At 46.9% G+C, this 20,810-nt stretch overlaps 2 protein-coding genes across 5 annotated transcripts in view; both read left to right on the top strand.

The window, feature by feature from the left end:
* USF1 (upstream transcription factor 1) overlaps positions 1-20,810 on the top strand; it is a 279,354-nt gene that overhangs the window by 237,719 nt on the left and 20,825 nt on the right. The gene's annotated exons all lie outside the window — the stretch shown is intronic.
* Positions 258-20,810, top strand: part of LOC309399808 (rho GTPase-activating protein 30-like) — a gene marked incomplete at its 3' end in the record, with an annotated part of 21,194 nt that continues 641 nt past the window's right edge. Inside the window, exons 1-3 of the mRNA XM_081967920.1 lie at positions 258-763; positions 12,573-12,675; positions 14,352-14,496. Coding sequence (XP_081824046.1) covers positions 655-763; positions 12,573-12,675; positions 14,352-14,496 — 357 coding nt within the window. The 5' untranslated portion in view covers positions 258-654. The remainder of the gene's footprint in view (positions 764-12,572; positions 12,676-14,351; positions 14,497-20,810) is intronic.

Here is a 20,810-nt window from a genome sequence, read left to right as displayed (position 1 = left end):
CTTCCACCTGTTACTTCTTGTCCTGTCCTCGGGTGGTTTTCTGGCCCTTTGCCGATAACCTGCTTGCCAGTTGCAGGGGCCCTTCCTGCCCTCCACGAGCAAAGCTAAGCGGGACAATCCAAAATGCAAGCTCAAAAGAGCCATGCGCCTTAATCCGTCAGCCTTCGAGCGGTGACTTGGAGCCGCTTGCTGAAAGCTGCTAGTTTGTGTTTTGTGGTTTCGGAGATGCTGTGTAGGGGAAGTTGTGTTTGGAGACAAGCTGAACTCACTTCCTGTCAGGTCTGAGTAAGAGCAGAACAATTTTTAATGAGAAAAAAAAGGGGACACAGATTTTCTACCTTGCCCTCGTCTACCGCCGTAGGCTTGGTGGCAATCTCCCCGTTGGCCAGGAACCCACCCTTCTGGTGGCCCCGGGGTTGCCAAGACAGATCGCCGAGAAGCTTTCGAAAGGACCTTGGATGTGACACGGAGATTAGAATGAATTTAAGGAAGCAGAAGATCGCCACGGGCCAGTAAACAAGTCCTGGAGAGGCCAGAACTCAACAATTGTCAGGTTTCTCCTGAAGACCGATGGACTTGGCCCAGCCTTGGAAGGAGAAGTTGACACGAGGCTGAAGTGTTGAGGAAGAGGAGGAGAGGCACTGGGTCGCACCCATGTCACTGGCCATGAAAGCCCGGCAGAAGGTGAAGCGGAAAGGACCGGCGAAAGATCGGGTCTTTGGCTGCGATCTGATGGAACATCTGCAATCATCTGGCCGTGACAGTAAGTGACTTTCTTTTGGGAGACGGGCACTTTTTTTCAATCCCCTTGAAGGGCCATTAGCCCAAACAGGAAATGCGGTGAGGTGAGAACTTCTGCTAAACAATAAGCTGTCTTCTGAATGCGCCTCGTTGGTTTTCTGAGAAGGTGATTCTTAGGTAATTCATGAATCATAGAGCAAGAAGGGGCCGGAGGCCTTCTTAGTCCAGGGGCCTCCAAACTCTGCCTACTTTAAGACTTGTGGACTTCAACTCCCAGAATTCCCCAGGCTGGCTGGAGAATTCTGGGAGTTGAGGTCCACAAGACCTAAGGTGGCCAAGATTAGAGACCCCTTACTCTACTCCAGTTTATGCATAAATCTAGGGTCCATAGGGGTCACGATGGGTCAGACGCGACTTCGCAACTAACAACAGCCACAGGGCGCTTACGGAAGTCTTCTCCAAGCTCCTGATGCCTTACCAGGTATTCACCAAGCATATTCCGAGATGAAGAATCGCATCTTGTTACAGGGCAAATACAAAATTAATTGGTCAAAGCAGTCAAGAGCATTATGAAAAGGACATCAAAACCAATGTTTGTGTCTAGGAAAAAGCCAAAAGCGATGAAGCTGGTTAAAACTGGGGTCCAAACTTTTGAAGGGCTGAGAAGGCGTGGGATAAGACCATATTTGGAATACTGCAACCAGTTCTGGTCACCCCAATACCCAAAAGACTGTAGAAATTTCCTAAGAATGAGGATCAGTGGGACAATTTACCTCCAGAAGTTGTGGGAGCTTCATCACCGGAGGTTTTTAAAAAGAAATTGGACAGCCATTTGTCCAAGATGATATAGGGTGTCTTGCTTGGGCAGGGGGTTGGACTAGAAGACCTCCAAGGTCCCTTCCAGCTCGATGGTTCTTTGTCTCTAATTCTAATTCTGAAATGCCCCGGGTTGAGTCAATCCTTATCTCCTGAGGTTACAAAAGGAGGAAGATACTCAGCAAAAATTTCTGTGAATCATTCTGGATCACCCTGAAAAAAGACCATTTGATTAATTGGTGGCACGAGATTTCCCCCCCCCCCAAAAAAATAAAATAAATAAATGTAGGAGTGTTCTCCCAGTGTGAGAACAGTGTAGTCCACGGCAGCTAAAAAAAATATATCAGGATTTCTGTAGCACCTTCTCCGATTAGTAAATTTTACAAATCCACATAAGCTTTGGCGAGCTGCATCCGATGATGTGAATTGTAACTCATGAAAGTTGATGGCTTTTAATTAAAGTTGCTAATGACATAAGGCACCGCCGGACTTATTCTGATCCAAAGCGGGCTGAGATTACAATCTATATATGAGTCAACTCATATTTACAGCTCCGAAAAATGACTTGCAATGTTCGCTGATTCTGCAATGGATATTGGGCCCCCGTGCCGGGTTTGATATTAATAAAAGAAAAGATGCCGTGTTTACTGGATGTTATTCCTTGTCTGCCCTCCCCAGTTGTCATATCGAATCTCAGATATGGATTAAGGCTGAGATTGCTGTATCATTTTGCAGTTACCTCAACCACCATATTGGACATGAGATCAGTTTCTCTTTCCTTCCCTTTCTTGTTTGAAATAAATTCGCACATGATTTAGCCGGGTCAGAAAATTCTAAAAAACAAAAAAAAGAAGCTTCTTAAACTTTTACATTCAGGTCGAAAACGAAAACTGTTTGCATATGGAATAATTGTGTGGAAATAAGAAGAAATATGCTTTATATTGTGAAGATGGCTCCCAATTCATGTTTCCCAATGCGCAATAGAATTGACTTAATTCCTATCACTATGTAAGGTCCCAGCCGTTTTCCCCGATCCACTGAGATGCCCAAGAGAGTGGAGACTCCAGACGAGGTTTGCAAAAAGTATCAACTTTTATTGATGGCCGTAGCAAAAGCTGGGTGACCAAACTATATCCAGGACATATAAACAAATGCATGTAAGGAATAGCCGCCCCCTGCAAGAGGGGCTCAGAGGATTACATGCATTTTAGGCAGATAGAACCAAAGTTTATCCAATCAGAGACAAAGATTCGTTGATCTTTAAAACGACCTTTTGTTCAAGCTCCTGTCTCTGCCTCCCTTCTCTGTGGAGTATTCCTATAGCCTTGGGTAAGGGGTGGCAGCCCCTCTTTGCCAAGTTGTTTTTGGGCAGGATGCTTTAAGGATTTATGAGCCAGGAAAACTCCCTAGTTTGGTTCCTTTATCTATGGGGGCCTGATATTCCCGTGGAACAATTTCTTCTACTAGCTTTCAAGAACGTGCCTAGCTTTGAAGCCAAGAATAGAAGCGAGACTCAGCAGTGAGATAACATTTGCAGTCCAGTATTAAGGTTACAATTTGCTGTCCTAAAAAACAACTAATTTCTGACAGTCTACAATAATATAAGCAGAAGCAAATATTGATTCATATACTCCTTCGGTTGAAATTAGAAATAACAATGGGAGTTGCATTCATCTTATTTTTACTTTCTTATTTGATCATTAAATGTATATACACACCGCCGCAAGTGACAACATTCCATGGTGCACAGCTAGAAAGTATTTCTAGTAAAGGAAACAGAGCATCTTTGAATATTCTTGCAAATTCCACATGAAATAGTTATTCAATAATGTTAGGTTTATAATGAAAAACATCAAACCAAAGTTGGAAGCAGAGATATTCAAGCCCACAGTTGCATCCCACCATTAATACAGAATACAGGTAATCCTTGACTTACGACGGTTTGTTTAGTGACTGTTCGAAATTAAAACGGTGAAAAGAGGGACTAATGACCATTTTTCACTCTTACAACCCTATCCCCATGATCACGTGATCAAAATTCAGATGCTTGGCCACTGACTCACATTTATGACGGTTGCAGTGTCCTGGGGTCACGTGATCCCCCTTTTGCGACCTTCTGGCAAGCAACGTCCATGGGGAAGTCAGATTCCCTTAACAACGGTGTTAGGTTGAGTTGTGTTACTAACTCAAGAATTCAATCATATTGAAGTCATAAGTCATGGGCTATCTGTACAGAATAACATAGATTGGAATAGAGTAGAGTAGAGTAGAGTAGAGTAGAGTAGAGTAGAGTAGAGTAGAGTAGAGTAGAGTAGAGTAGAGTAGAGTAGAATAGAATAGAATAGAATAGAATAGAATAGAATAGAATAGAATAGAATAGCAACAGAATAGCAACAGAATAGCAATAGAATATAGAATAGCAATAGAATAGAATAGAATAAGGAATAGAATAGAATAGAATAGAATAGAATAGAATAGAATAGAATAGAATAGCAACAGAATAGAATAGCAACAGAATAGCAATAGAATATAGAATAGCAATAGAATAGAATAGAATAGAAAAGAGTATAATAGAATAGAATAGAATAGAATAGCAACAGAATAGCAATAGAATATAGAATAGCAATAGAATAGAATAGAATAGAATAGAATAGAGTATAATAGAATAGAATAGAATAGAATAGAATAGCAACAGAATAGCAATAGAATATAGAATAGCAATAGAGTAGAATAGAATAAGGAATAGAATAGAATAAGGAATAGAGTAGAAAGAATAGAATAGGGAATAGAATAGAATAGAATAGAATTTGGAAGGGACCTAGAAGGTCTTCTAGTCCAACCCCCTGCTCAAGCAGGAGACCCTCCACCATTTCAGACAAATGCTGACCAACCTCTTCTTGAAAGCCTCCAGTGATGAAGCAGGCACAGCTTCTGGAGGCAAGCCGTTCCACTGGATAATTGTTCTCACTGTCAGGAAATGTCTAGGAGGTTGCTTCTCTCCTTGATGAGTTTCCATCGGTTGCTTCTTGTCCTGCCTTCAGGTGCTTTGGAGAATAGGTGGACCCCCACTTCTTTGGGGCAGCCCCTCAAATATTGGAAGACTCTCATGTCAACCTCAGTCTTTCTCTTTGTTAAACTAGACAAATTAGACTAATTTATTTCTTATTACAAGTTACCATAGCACGGATCCTCGTAGTCACTCTCTTTCTGTCCTGAGAGGTCACCACCCAATATTTTAAGATGGAACAAAGATTTGATGTCCTGCAGCAGACTAGGTTTCTCCTGAGGCTGTCACGGAATGGCTGATGACAGGTGTCCATTTTCAAAGTTAAGTTGTCCACCCAGGAATCTCCAGGCTTAGAATCAGCCAGTGAAGGACAAGGCCATGAATCAGCTTTTCTTATCAGGATCTCTTCCCAGGTGGCTGTGGCTTTTAAGAGATCCTTTTGACGTGCAAAAATGAGATGGGAACACAAAGATCTAGAATCAATTTTTAGTTCTATGATTGCCTCTATATGTCACCCAGCCTTACAAACATTCTTTGCAAATGAAAGTGGTGGCTAGCTTGGTTTAAAAGATGCCCCACTTGACTTCCCTCCCCCAAAGCAGTGTCTCTCAAGTCCAATCTTGGCCGTTTTGAGATGGGTGGACTTCAACTCTAACATGCTAAAAGGTGGGCTGAAGATCGAGGTGGATCTTGACGGACTTGAAGACTGGGCCCTATCTAACAAAATATAATTCAAGGTAGAGAAAAGTAAAGTCTTACACTTGGGCAAGAAAAACCAAAAGGACACATATAAACTGGGTGAAACCAGGCTTCTTAATAGCACTGACTCTGAGCGGCATCTTGGAGTCTTAGTGGACAACCAGCTAAATAGGAGCCAGCAGCCAAAAAAGCCAACGCAATCCTAAACAGCATCAACAGAGGGATACAATCAATAATAATAATAATAATAATAATAATAATAATAATAATAATAATAATAATAATATTTAATGCTTCTAGACCGCCCCCTCTCCCGCAAGGGACTCGGGGCGGTGTACAGTTCATACAAAATATAACAGGATACAATAAAATTAAATTAAATATGTACAGTTGACAATTGACATGGAGGAGGTTAAAATGTAGTTAAAAGATCAAGGTCAAGGGAGGTCCTAATACCACTCTATGAAGCCTTAGCAAGACCACACCTGGAGTCCTGCGTCCAGGTTTGGTCCCCACACTATAAAAAAGAGGTTGAGACTCTAGAAAGAGTGCAGAGAAGAGCAACCAGGATGATGAGGGGACTGGAGGCTAAGACATCCGATGGACGGTTGCAAGAACTGGGCCTGGCTAGTCTAGGGAAGAGAAGGACCAGGGGAGACAGGAGAGCATCTTTCAATATTTGAGGGGCTGCCACAGAGAGGAGTTAGGGGGTCAAGCTATTCTCCAAAGCATTTGAAGGCCAGACAAGGGATGGAAACTGACCAAGGAGAGATTCAACCTGGAAATAAGGAGGAATTTCCTGACAGTGAGAACCATCAACCCATGGAACAGAAGTTGCCTTCAGAAGTTGTGGGAGCTTCATCCCTGGAGGCTTTCAAGAAGAGACTGGACTGCCCTTTGTCAGAAATGGTGTAGGATCTTCTGCTTGGGTGGGGGGTTGGACTAGATGACCTACAAGGTCCCTTCCAACTCTGTTGATCTGTACATAACACACTCCCTGGGGAATTCCAGAAGCCTAAATCCACCCATCTCAAAGTTACCAAGAATTTCTCCCCCTCAAATGTGAAGCATAAACTTTAAATGTTTGCTGTTCTGAAATGAATATTAGCCATTGTCCATGTAGTACTTCCTGGGAGTTGAAGCCCACACATTCTTTAAATTGTCAAGATTGAGCAGCCTTATCCCAAAAGCCAAAGGAAAAAGTTCCAAAACCAGAAGTATTACAGAGACAGATGTTTGGTGCCTGCCATGTCTTTGTCAACGTTTTAAGACACGCCACGGTTTCACCAAACTGCAGATCTTCCCCCTGGTCAGAACCCTAAATGTTGAAAAATGTTGGGACCGAGCGTCTGTCAATCACTGTTCCCAGACGAGGCACGGTCCTTGGGTTGATGCAATCTCTTCCCACTGTGTCTCCGCTGCTCCACCTCGTAGTTCCTGCCACCCCAGCCTGCACGGCTGTTATCCCTGGGTGTTGGCACCCTAGTCAGCTCATTTTGAAGGATGTCAGGTTGAGACACCGTCCCTCGTTCTTTCTCCAATATATAGGACATGAACTGTGTGCAAGACGGGAAATAGCATTTGATGGACCCAGTTACACCTGTTGTTTGTGGAGCGCCGTTACACAAAAGGTTGGGCTGGGCACCAACCTACTTCCTTGTGCACAACTTGTGCAGCACACAGGAAGTCATCTGGGAGGTGGCCCTTAACAGCCCAGCTAGCAAGGAGGGGAGGAAGAGCAAGTCTACTACAAATCTTGTGACTTCCTCCTTTGGGCCGTTGTCCCAGCCCTACTCCCTGGGAGTGGTTGCATCAATATTGTGGTTGAACAAAGATGCAGTCAAGGACAGTTGAGTGTCGTAAACAAGCCAATCCCTCCCTTGTCGTGATTGATGTTGTAGTCTTACCAGAATGCCTTGTTATACGAACGGTTGAGGGAGCTACCTACGTCTAGCCTACTGAAGAGGGATGTGATAGCAGCATTGCAGTGTTTGAGGAGCTGCCACAAAGAAGGGGGGGGGGGGGGTCAGCCTATTCTCCAAGCACCTATGGACAAAACAAGAAGCAATGGGTGGAAACTAATCAAGGAGAGAAGCAACCAGGAACTAAGGAGAAATTTCCTGACAGTGAGAACAATTAATCAGTGGAATGGCTTCCCTCCAGAAGTTCTCCACTGAAGGTTTTGAAAAAGAAGGTTTTTGTCTGACATAATATAGGGTCTCCTGGTTCAGCAGGGGGTTGGACTAGGTGACCTCCAAGGTCCCTTCCAACCCTGTTATTCTGTAAGGCTCTCCTGCTTGAGCAAGGGGGCTGGACTAGAAGACCTCCAAGGTCCCTTTCAACTCTGTTATTCTGTAAGGGTCTCCTGCTTGAGCAAAGGGGGCTGGACTAGAAGACCTCCAAGGTCCCTTCCCACTCTGTTATTCTGTGAGGATCTCCTGCTTGAGCAAGGGGGCTGGACTAGAAGACCTCCAAGGTCCCTTCCCACTCTGTTATTCTGTGAGGATCTCCTGCCTGAGCAAAGGGGGTTGGACTACAAGACCTCCAAGGTCCCTTCCAACTCTGTTATTCTGTAAGGCTCTCCTGCTTGAGCAAAGGGGGCTGGACTAGAAGACCTCCAAGGTCCCTTCCAACCCTGTTATTCTGTAAGGCTCTCCTGCTTGAGCAAAGGGGGCTGGACTAGAAGACCTCCAAGGTCCCTTTCAACTCTGTTATTCTGTAAGGCTCTCCTGCTTGAGCAAAGGGGCTGGACTAGAAGACCTCCAAGGTCCCTTTCAACTCTGTTATTCTGTAAGGCTCTCCTGCTTGAGCAAAGGGGGCTGGACTAGAAGACCTCCAAGGTCCCTTTCAACTCTGTTATTCTGTAAGGCTCTCCTGCTTGAGCAAAGGGGGCTGGACTAGAAGACCTCCAAGGTCCCTTTCAACTCTGTTATTCTGTAAGGCTCTCCTGCTTGAGCAAAGGGGGCTGGACTAGAAGACCTCCAAGGTCCCTTTCAACTCTGTTATTCTGTAAGGATCTCCTGCTTGAGCAAGGGGGCTGGACTAGAAGACCTCCAAGGTCCCTTCCCACTCTGTTATTCTGTGAGGATCTCCTGCTTGAGCAAAGGGGGCTGGACTAGAAGACCTCCAATGTCCCTTCCAACTCTGATATTCTGTAAGGATCTCCTGCTTGAGCAAATGGGGCTGGACTAGAAGACCTCCAAGGTCCCTTCCAACTCTGTTATTCTGTAGTTCTGTAAACATAGATCGTATTTAGGACTCCACATTCATGGTGGAGTCCTTTCACCAATGATTTGCATCCTTCCTGGTTTCCCCAGGCGTGCAATTCCTGAGGTAACTAACATATCAGGAGAGGTTTTGTTAAGCTACGGATATTCAGGCAGGTTGTAGAGTCATGTCAAATTGTACCACAGAAGACAACCCCAGCAGAAGTGACTCTTTTAACATCTCCAAGGAGGAAGAAATTGCCTTGTGACTTGTTAGATGGTTTATCTTGCATTTTCTTCAAGAACTGAAGGGATCTTACAGGGGGATCTCCCTCAATTATACATTCACTGTAACCATAACCCAGCAAAATAGGTCAGATCAGAGGGGTCTTCGATTCCCAGAATCCCCCAGCCAGCGTGGACAAATATTTCACAAAGCTGGTGGTGTGGAGAAGAACAGGAGGAGCAGGCTGGAGCTCCAATGCCTTGAGCTTGTGAGCAGAAAGTAGAATGAAAAGCCCTGGGCATCAGTCAGCCTGGGAAGGCCATGAGATGACGTCTGACGTCTTCGGTGCCATCTTTTATTGCTGGGTTGCTTTCTGTCCTTCACTTCCTGTCCCTGGCTCAGAAATGAAATCATGCAGGGACTCCACCCGCAAGCTCAAGCTGAATGAGGAAGCCCAACAGGAGATCTTGCTGGCTTACTCATGAGCAGCTCATGTGTGGCACATTGATAGAGCAGTGACATCTCAACCTGCGCGGCTTTAGGACGTATGGACTTCCATTCCCAGACAGCCGATGTGCTGGGAATGGAAGTCCATCCATGCTGGCTCTGGGGGATTCTGGGTGTTCAAGTCCACTATCTTGATGGGCTGCCATAGAGAAGGAGGAGACAACTCTGGACAACTCTAAGGCACCTGAGGGTAGGACAAGAAGCAACGGAGGGAAACTAGTCAAGGAGAGAAGCAACCTAGGAGAAACTTCCTGACAGTGAGAACAATGAATCAGTGGAACAGAAGTTGCCTCCAGAAGTTGTGAATGCCCCAACACTGGACGTCTTTAAGAAGATGTTGGATAGCCATTTGTCTGGAACGGTATAGGGTTTCCTGCCTAGGCAGGGGGTTGGACTAGAAGACCTTCCAACTCTGTTATTCTGCTATTCTTCTTTCTTTCCTTCTTTCCTTCTTTCCTTCCTTCCTTCCTTCCTTCCTTCCTTCCTTCCTTCCTTCCTTCCTTCCTTCCTTCCCAGTAGTGGGATTCAGCCAGTTCGCACCACTCCGGAAGAACCAGTTGTTAACTTTCTGAGCAATTTGGTGAACTGGTTGTTGAAATGATACAGGGTCTCCTGCTTAAGCAGAGGGTTGGACTAGAAGACCTCCAAGGTCCCTTCCAATGCTTTCATTGTTTTTTCCTTCCTCCCCTTCCCTTTCCTTCCTTCCTTCCCTTCCTTCCAAAAAAGGTTTTTAAGAAGAAATTGTATAATTATTTGTCCACAATGGTACAGGGTCTCCTGCTTGAGCAGAGGGTTGGACTAGAAGACCTCCAAGGTCCCTTCTAACCCTATGATGTGACCAGTCCTGAATCTATCCAGATTCTTTACTATGATTCCACTGTCAGGGTTCCAAGTAACGCCCCCAACGAAAGAAGACTCCGAGGGCTTCCAATTCCTCAAAGTTCCATTTCATTAGAGATATCATATTGGCACATCTAGGAAAACCCAAAACTGAGAGTTCTGGATTTTCTCCACCCAGAAGGAAGTCAAAGATCCTTATTGTCCACACCTTATTGTCTTCAGGGTTGAGACCCACTCCTGTAGAGGACATGTGGTTGATTCCTCCCGCTTAGTCAATTCTAAATAAATTCTCCCAGGCGTCAAGAATGGGGGACATTTAACTGAGACAGGGATGATAAAACCATGACTGAAGATTGTTGGTGGGCTTCCAAAATTTGGTGGTGGGCAGAGAGATTTCTTCTTCTTTCCCCCCTCCTTCAGTTTGTGGAAAGTTGATTTGTTCTAGAGATTCATGTCGTCAGAGAGACGAGAATTCCTGGAGAAGAACATTTCAGAGAAATTCTCACAGGGGAGTGTGATGTTTTTGCATTTAAGGTAGCGGCCAGGTGTGTTTTTCTGGGCAAAATATTTTCTTTGGTGGTCTCCAGTCTCTGTTTTCCACTCACCTCGAAGAAAAAGGTCAGGAGAAACTGGATGTCTAAGGAGTATCTCAATCGTCCAGGTTGTCCAAAGATTTTTTTCCCCAAAAAAAGCAACCTTGGTTCTTTTTCTTTTCTTTTGAAAACATTTCACTTCTCATATCAGGGTTCCAAGTAATAGACCCAGAACAAGCAAAACTGCAAGGCAAGTACCACGTTTCCCCGAAAATAGGACAGGGTCTTATTTTCTTTTGAGCCCCGAAATAAGCGCTTGGCCTTATTTTCAGGGAGGCCTTATTATATTTGAGGTGCAGGAGGCAGAGAACGTGGTCACCTCATGGCTGCTGCTGTGTTGCAGTATTTTCAGGGATGGCTTATGCACTCAAAAGTTCAGGGATGGCGCATGCACTCAAAGGTCCGATTGGGCTTATTATCAGGGGAGGTCTTATTTTGGGGGAAAACAGGGTAGATTCCTCGAATAATAGCTTTATTGGACATATCATATTGGCACAGATCTGGTGAAAACTAACTCCCGCAGTTTTCCACCTAATAAAAATTAAACGTTTGTCACTTTCTCAAAACAATCAGCCAGATGGTCCAATCACGGCGCTGCCTGGTTGCCTAGTGTTAAGTAATTAAGCTCCCCGTTAGAAGAGCGAGTATGCAGAGAAGCGTAATGAGAGTGATATGGAATAACACGCACAAACCAGCATACAGAGACACTGAATAGTATAAAAATATAGTCGTTTACTATGTAGAAATATAGAAGTATTCAGAGTCCGGTTAACAGTCCAAGTCATACACGGTTCAGTAATTCAGTTATCAAAATAGTCAGTCTAACACACAAAATATAGCTAACAATAGCAAACCACAATACCTCTCAATACACCGACCAGCGTCTAACAAACAGAGAGCTAACAGCCATTCTGGCTCCCTCTTATGGCTGCTTGAGGTAATAAACCAATTACATCTCTTAAGCATTTAAAGTAACAGTAAAGTAATCATAGCTTATATTCATTGCCAAGCCAAGCCTAGGGTTACATCCCTAACACCTAGTGACATCACTCCGCCTTCCTCCGACCAGGTGTGAGAATGCCCTTGGTTCTCAAGAGAAAGCATTTTGTTTTGACTACATAGTCTTCCCCCTGAGCAGGTGTGAGAATGCCCTTGGTTCTCAAGAGAAAGCATTTTGTTTTGACTACATAGTCTTCCCTCTGAGCAGGTGTGAGAATATCCTTGGTTCTCAAGAGAAAGTATTTTGTTTTGACTACATAGTCTTCCCTCTGAGCAGGTGTGAGAATATCCTTGGTTCTCAAGAGAAAGTATTTTGTTTTGACTACATAGTCTTCCCTCTGAGCAGGTGTGAGAATATCTTTGGTTCTCAAGAGAAAGTATTTTGTTTTGACTACATAGTCTTCCCTCTGAGCAGGTGTGAGAATGTCCTTGGTTCTCAAGAGAAAGTATTTTGTTTTGACTACGAAGTCCCAGCTATCTCAAATCCCCCCCCTCCCTGTCCCTCGGCTCCAGTGTGGCAACACTGAAGCTTCCAAGATGGCTTCGGTCAGGTCAGCTTGAAGTTTGAATTGAATTGAAGTGAAGCAGTTTCATGAAATTCATGAACTGAAGAAGCTTCTTGGGTGAGAAACGAAATGTTTTCGAAGGGGGGAAAAACCCAAGAAAGTCTCATTGCCTTTGGAAAAAGCACCTTTGGGATCAAGAGAGTTGACCAAGGATGAGGTATGAGCGGATGGCCTTTGATTGCTCCATCAGCTCTCCAGAGGTTGCCAATCTTTCTGGCTTTCCAAATTTTGAGGAAGTCCAAATTGGAGGAGAAACTTTAGGATGAAATTATCCAGTGTTTTAGATGATTGATGAGCCTTTCCTAGCTGATTTGGGGGGGTGGCTTGTGGAGAGATTTACCATTTCCAAATTGAATCTTGGTGCTTCCCCAGTTCCCCACGTCCTGAAGAGCTGCACGGAGTTTGTGGAACAGCATGGGATCATAGATGGCATCTACCGGCTCTCCGGAGGCTCTTCAAACACCCAGAAATTAAGGTAAAGGTGGGAATATCAATTTTGATTTGAGTACCAAATAGGATCTCTAAAGAGAGAGAGAGAGAGAGAGAGAGAGAGAGAGAGATCACATTACCATGGCCTGGTCACCGTGATACAAAAGAAGATGTTGAGACTCTAGAAAGAGTGCAGAGAAGAGCAACAAAGGGGATTAGAGGTTAAAACATATGAAGAACCGTTTCATATGTCTAATCTAATGAAAAGAAGGATTATGTTCTGACCTAGGCTTCCCCCAAAAGCAGGAGGCATAAAACCCCTTTTATTAAACAAATGTGAATTCCTCTCACTCACATTCAGCCAAGGCCTGGCAAACGGTCTTTCAAAGGCACATTTATGACCACAGACCTTATCTAGCTTGGAAAGCTGCCATGTCAGCATTTCCCAAATGAGGTGCTGTGCAAGGAAAGACTCTGGGCACAGGAGAGTCTCTGGGATTCACAGACAGATCTTCACACTCCTGAAACGAATCTAACAAACGAATTGTTTCCTGCAAAAGCCCACCCACCCCCTTTCGCTCCTCTTTTATTTCCTATGGGAGGGGCAAATCACCGTCCACCTGTGGCCTTCCTCCCGAGTCAACCCCTGTTCTTTAGCTGCTCCCTTCGTCTGGCAACTCTGTGCATGCGCACACTGGGAACAGGCTCCAGCTGTTCTTCTGCCCCACTGATGTCTGACTCTGAAGGCAGCTGATAACTGGCAGACGGCTCTGGCCCCCTCTCTGCCTCCAACACCTCCTCAGAGCCTTCCCCAGCCTCCAGGACTGGCCCATGCTCCTCCCCAACCTCCTCACTGTCCGACTCTGCTGCCAGCTCCGATGGCCACTGGCGGGACACAACAGATTAGGGCAGGGGTATCAAACTCAAGGCGCTTAGATCTGGCCCACGAGGCCATCCTGGAAATAGGGAAGGATTGGCCTACAGCGCCTCTGCCAGTGGAAGCGGAGCTGGGGATGGCTCCCAGCGAGGCCTTCGTTTTTGTTTTGTTTTTTTTTGAACGGCAATTTTTAAATTAATTTTTGCCATTCACATTTCATTCTGTCCTTCCACCATTTCCTTGATATTAGTGTAACTCTTCTCCAGGGGTGGGATCCTACCGGTTTAGCAATCGGTTTCCTGCGCACTCATGCACAGTGCACAGTTTTGAGAAAACCTACCGTATTTCTCGCCTTGAGTTTGACACCCCTGCCAGAATCTGTTATGGCCCGCCAGTGTCCAGCGGAGCTGGCAGCAGATTCGGACAGTGGGGAGGTTGGGGAGGAGCTTGGGCCAGTCCTGGAGTCCAGGGAAGGCTCAGACGAGGGCTCTGTGTCAGAGGCAGAGATGGGGCCGAGGCCGTCTGGCAGTGATCAGCTGCCTTTGGAGTCAGGCATCAGTGAGGCAGAAGAACAGCTGGAGCCTGTTCCCAGTGTGCAACCGCCGTAAATATGAACCAGTTGTCAAGCACCCAAATGTAAATCATGTGACAATGGGGAAGCTGCAACGGTCATAAGTGTGGAAAAATGGTCATAAGTCACTTTTTCAGTGTCCTTGTAACTTTGGTCACTAAACGAACTAATGTAAGTCAAGGACTCCCTGTATTGTGATCTTCTGGTCCTGATCTTTGTTGTGTCCCACCACCTTCTCCCTTCCTTTCCCCCCCCCCCCTTAAATCCTTCACAGACTTGAGTTCGACAATGACCGGAATCCTGACATCAACAAAGAGGTGTATCTGAAGGATGTTCACTGTGTGAGCTCCCTTTGCAAAGCTTACTTCAGGGAGCTGCCCAATCCACTCCTGACCTACCAGCTGTATGATAAGTTTGCGGTAAGGCTGACTTGCAGGCCGCCCTTCCTTTCATTTCACTGATTTGTTTTCTTTATATTCCAGTTTTGGTCCCCAGACTATAAAAAAGAGGTTGATGTTAGATATTAGCATATATCGGGATAAGTCTTCCCTCAGGTCCGCTCCTACAGCGGGAAACAGGTATTCCTCTGATTGGTCAATGGGCGTGCCTCATCCCTATAAAAGGGGAACCCTCCGACCACAGAGTAAGCTGGATCACTACTATCACTAATAAAGAGCTATTAAGTCACTTCGTGTCCGCAGTCTGTCTCTCGTTACCCAGATCCAACATTGGCGACGAAGGTGGGATTGAGAGTCAGATAGGACGAAGAACGCTACTCCAGAATCTCCGGATTTGATCCAGCCCAGGAATTCGGCAGCAATTCCGACAGCCATCTCAGATCACCGCAGCGCGGCAAATTCAAACTGAGAAGATGGCGATGCATGCTCCCCCCGCTCCTTTCGACCCAGAAAACGACGAATGGGAAGCTTTCATGATTCGTTTCGAGTGTTTCCTCGAAGCAAACGAATACACGGGGATCACCGATGCGAGGAAGAAAAACATCTTCCTCGGCTACTGCGGAAAGGAAGTCTTCAATACGGCCAGAGACCTCACTGCGCCTACTCCAATACAGGCAGTATCGTGGACGACGTTGCAACAAACTCTGCAAACTCATTACGCGCCAAAACCTTCCCGCCATGTCTGCCGCAAGGAATTCAACATGAGGACTCAGAAGGCGGGAGAATCAATCAATCAATATGTTGCAGCCCTACGAAAAGCAGCAGCTCACTGCGAATACAGAGATTTGGAAGAGCACATCTTAGAGCGGCTCATCTGTGGGGTAAGAGACATTTCGTTGCAAAAGAAGATGTTGGCAAACCCGAATTTAACCCTACAGGCAGCGTTAAACGAAGCAAGAGCGTCAGAATCAGCGGAGAAATCAGCGGTGACCATACAACGAGGGGCCAGCGCATACCAGCCAGCACCGAGACAAACCAGAGTTCACTATGAGGACACAAGCCCCGACTACGAGGATCCCGAGTTCGAGGACAGTCACCTAATGCAGAGCAGTCACTTGAGGCCTGGGGGGAGACCCGGATCCCGTTTGCCGCCCTGCGCAAGCTGCGGAGGGAATCACCCCAGGTCTACTTGCAGGTTCAGGAACGTTGTTTGTTCGCACTGCAACAAACTTGGGCACATCGCACGAGTGTGCCGGAGCGGAGTCCCTGCCTCACGGCAGCCACCCATGTACCGCCAACAGAAGCCCAACCCAGGGGCTTGGCGGAACCAAAAAGGGCGCCCAGAGAGAAATCCACAAGTGTTTACCCAGAGAGAAAATTTCCAAAGAGCTGAACGAGCGTATTCCCAGAGAGATTACTCACAAGAAAGTGAGCGAGCGTATCCCCAGAGAGAATACACACAAAGAGCTGAAAGAGCGTTCTATCAAGACGCTCAACGAGAGTATTTTCAGGATGTTGACGGTGAGATAGAGTTGACCCAGAGAGAGGAGTTGCGAACGTATCTCACCACAATACATCAGGTCCGCCCTAAGCGGCCAAAAAGGCTGAGAGTCACAGTCCTCTTGGAGGGCTCACCCTGCGAGCTAGAAGTTGACACAGGATCAACCCTGACGATCATTTCATGGGCATCCATGAAGCAGGCTATCCCTAGCCTCAGAAAGAGCCAACTACACGCCCCAGACGTCCTGCTACGAGACTACCAGGGGAACCAAGTCCCCATCGTGGGCCAAGGCACATTCCACATCCGTTTCAAGGACATCGAAGCCCAGCTGCCCGTGACCATCGCCAGCGCGCCATTGCAGAACCTTCTGGGGCTTGATTGGTTTGAAGCCCTGGGGTTAGAAGTCACCGGGATCAACGCCGTAAGAAACAGCAGCGCTGAACAGATTTTTAAGGAATTCGAGGATGTGTTCAGCCCCGGTCTTGGTAAGTATGTGGGTAAACCAATATCATTCAATTTAGACCCTAAAGTGGCGCCAATCCGACTTAAACCAAGACGAGTGCCTTTTGCACTCCGCCCTAAAATAGACAAAGAGATAGATAAGTTAGTGGAGCAAGGAATCCTTGAGCCGGTAGATCACGCGCGCTGGGAAACGCCCATCGTGACCCCAGTCAAGCCAGACGGATCAGTCCGCTTGTGCGCAGACTATAAATGCACAATTAATGTCGCGCTACAACAGAGCGCATATCCGGTGCCCGTAGTACAGCACCTATTGCACTCATTGGGGCCAGGAAAAGTTTTCGCTAAATTAGATATGGCACAAGCTTACCAGCAACTGCCAGTAGATAGCGCCACAGCGGAGGCCCAGACTATAGTGACGCACAGAGGAGCGTTTAAATGCAACCGGCTACAATTCGGCGTAAGTATTGCTCCAGGATTGTTCCAGAGCGTCATGGAACGACTGTTGCAAGGGATACCGGGAGTCGTCCCATATTTTGACGATATCTTGGTGTCCGCTGCAAACGAGGAGCAACTAAACAAAAGAGTCAGATCGGTTTTGGCCAGAATCAGAGAGAAGGGTCTCCGCCTGAAAAAAGAAAAATGCCAAATTAACGTGCCTAGCGTAGAATTCCTGGGTTATAGAATTGATGGTCAGGGAATTCACCCCACTGAAAAGAAAATTAAGGCGATCCAGGACGCCCCCACACCACGAAATCAAACCGAGTTGCAGGCCTTCCTCGGATTACTTAATTTCTACAGCGTTTTTCTGAGACAGAAGGCGACCGTTGCTGAGCCACTACACCGTCTACTCCAGAGGAACGCACCATGGAGATGGGGACGAGCAGAAGCTGCAGCATTCGCCGGGGTAAAGCGCCTGCTCACCACTGACTCACTACTTGTACAATACAGTCAGACCCTCCCGCTGGTATTGACCTGCGACGCATCGCCGTTCGGGGTTGGAGCAGTCCTCAGCCACAGGATGCCCGACGGGAAAGAAGCACCCATTGCTTTCTACTCCAGAACTCTTTCATCGGCCGAAAGGAACTACAGCCAAATGGACAGAGAAGCATTGGCTGCCGTTGCAGGTGTGAAACGTTTCCATGAATACCTCTACGGCCGCGATTTTGAACTCATTACTGATCACAAACCGCTGTTAGGACTTTTGGCGGGGAATCGCCCCACTCCGGTCTCCCTTTCTCCACGTATGACCAGGTGGACTGTTTTCCTGGCTGCGTACTCTTACAAGTTAATTCATCGACCGGGCTCCACTCTAGGGCACGCAGATGCGCTAAGCCGTTGCCCATTACCAGACATTTTGCCAGACCCCACTCCAGAAGTACCGGTATTGCTCATTGACTGTTTGGATTCGGGACCGGTTTCTTCTTACGACGTTGCAAGGTTCTCCTCGAAGGACAATTTAATAAAACAAGTGCAAACTTGGGTATGGAGGGGGTGGCCAAAGGGAAATGTGGGCCCGGAATTCAAAATGTTTTGGTCTAAACGGGACGAACTCTCCGTGTTACAGGGATGTTTGTTGTGGGGGGATCGAGTTGTTATTCCTTTTGCGCTACGAAAAAAGGTATTGAATGCTTTACATATGGGGCATCCGGGGATCGTGAGAATGAAAGCGTTAGCGAGAAGTTATGTGTGGTGGCCCAATATGGACAAAGAAATAGAGGAGTGGGTGGCCACTTGCGATCCATGCCAGGAGTCGAGACCAGCACCCCCGGAAGCGCCCGCCACAGAATGGGAAAAACCCAAGGCACCCTGGTCACGCATTCATATTGATTTTGCAGGGCCATTCCAGGGTCAAACCTTCCTCATAGTTGTAGATGCTTATTCTAAATGGTTGGATGTAGTCCTAATGACATCAACCACGGCAGAGGCAGTTATAAAGGTTCTTAGGCGGCTTTTCGCCACCCATGGTCTACCAGATCTGTTAGTATCGGACAACGGGCCCCAATTCACGGCCATGCAGTTCGAAACATTTTTAGCAGGGTTGGGAATCAGACACGCCCTCATCGCGCCATTCCATCCAGCGTCCAATGGTCAGGCAGAAAGAATGGTGCGGTTCGCGAAAGAGGCCCTCGCCAGGATGGGCCCGGGGGATTGGCAAACACGCATTGACCATTACCTCCTCATTCAACACATTACCCCGAGCGCAACGACGGGTAGAAGCCCCGCTGAACTACTAATGGGTCGCCGCCTACGATCTCACCTGGACAGGCTCCACCCGAATTATTCTACCTCGGCTCCCCCAGACTCTACAAGTAAGGTCAGATCTTTTAGAGAAGGAGACACTGTTTATGCTCAAAATTACACAGGGGGGACATTGTGGATACCGGCAAGGGTCATTGGCATCATGGGCCCTCGATCGTATTTGTTAGAGCTTGAAGATGGGCGGAATTGGAGAAGGCACATCGATCAGCTTCGAGGTCGCCTAGCACACTCCAACTTAAGGGATGAGGGCGAAAGTTTCCTGTCCACAGAAAGACAACCGCAGGGAAACTTCATCCCAGGAAACGACGACACCGGCGAGCTAAGCGGGGGACAGGACATCACGCACGCAGCGGAGCAACCCCCCGTCATCACAGCCGCTGAGCAAACCCCCGTCATCGCAGCCGAACAAGATACCAGGGAAAAGAGCATCGAAAACGCAAGACCTCCAGAAACAGAAAAAGCACCCGATCCTGCAACTACTTCAAACCAACAGGAAACCAATCCTGCAAGTACTTCAACACAACCTGAACTCCGACGTTCCTCCCGAGCAAGACAAACACCCACCTACCTAAAGGACTATGTCACCTACCGCAACGTCCCATCTAGGAGGGGAGGGGTGTTAGATATTAGCATATATCGGGATAAGTCTTCCCTCAGGTCCGCTCCTACAGCGGGAAACAGGTATTCCTCTGATTGGTCAATGGGCGTGCCTCATCCCTATAAAAGGGGAACCCTCCGACCACAGAGTAAGCTGGATCACTACTATCACTAATAAAGAGCTATTAAGTCACTTCGTGTCCGCAGTCTGTCTCTCGTTACCCAGATCCAACAGTTGAGACCCTGGAAAGGGTGCAGAGAAGGAGCAACCAGGGTGATGAGGGGACTGCAGGCTCAAACCTACGATGAACAGTTGCAGGAACTGGGCCTGGCTAGTCGAGGGAAGAGAAGGACCAGGGGAGTCAGGAGAGCATCTCCCAATATTTGAGGGGCTGCCCCAGAGAGGAGTTAGGGGATCAGGCTATTCTGCAAAGCCCCTGAAGGCCAGACAAGGAAGAATGGATGGAAACTGAACAAGGAGAGACTCAACCTGGAAATAAGGAGGAATTTCCTGACAGGGAGAAGAATCAACCCATGGAACAGAAGTTGCCTTCGGAAGTTGTGGGAGCTTCATCCCTGGAGGCTTTCAAGAAGAGACTGGCCTGCCCTCTGTCAGAAACAGTTAGGGTCTCCTACTTGGCCGGAGGGGTTGACTAGATGACCTACAAGGTTCCTCCCAACTCTGTCAATCTGTAAAGGATATTGAGACTCTAGAAAGAGTGCAGGGAACAAAGCGGATTAGGGGACTAGAGGTTAAAACATACGAAGAACAGTTGCAGGAACTGGTTAGTCTGGCTAGTCTAGGGAAGAAAAGGACCAGGGGAGACAGGAGAGCATCTTTCAATATTGGAGGGGCTGCGCCAGAGAGGAGTTAGGGGGTCAAGCTATTCTCCAAAGCCCCTGAAGGCCAGAGAAGGAGTAATGGATGGAAACTCCATTTTAAATAAAGGAATTTCCTGACAGGGAGAACAATCAACCTATGGAACAGAAGTTGCCTTCGGAAATTGTGGGAGCTTCATCCCTGGAGGCTTTCAAGAAGAGACTGAACTGCCCTCTGTCAGGGATGGTGTAGGGTCTCCTGCTTGGGTGGGTGGGGGCCTGGACTAGATGACCTCCAAGGTCCCTTCCAACTCTGTTAATCTGTTAGTGTCTAGTCTAGTGAAAAGGAGGCCTAGGGGTGATGTGATAGCCTTCTTCCAATATCTCAGGGGTTGCCACAAAGAAGAGGGGGTCACACTATTCTCCAAAGCACCAGAAGGCAAGACAAGAAACAACCGATGGAAACTAATCAAGGAGAGAAGCAACCCGGAATTAAGGAGAAATTTCTTGGCACTTAGAACAATTAATCAGTGGAACAACTGGCCTCCAGAAGTTGTGAATGCTCCAACACTGGAATATTTAAAGAAGAGATTGGACAAGCATTTGTCTGCAGTGGTCTCCTGCTTGAGCTTGGGGTTGGATTAGAAGACCTCCAAGGTTCCTTCCAACCCTTTGATTCTATGTCCTACGGCCAATC

The sequence above is a fragment of the Natrix helvetica genome (assembly GCF_964273705.1).
Source record: "Natrix helvetica genome assembly, chromosome: 16".
Classification (NCBI taxonomy): Eukaryota; Metazoa; Chordata; class Lepidosauria; order Squamata; family Natricidae; genus Natrix; species Natrix helvetica.
The sequence above is the reverse complement of the archived record's forward strand: the minus strand, read 5'-3'. Positions and strand labels throughout refer to the sequence as shown.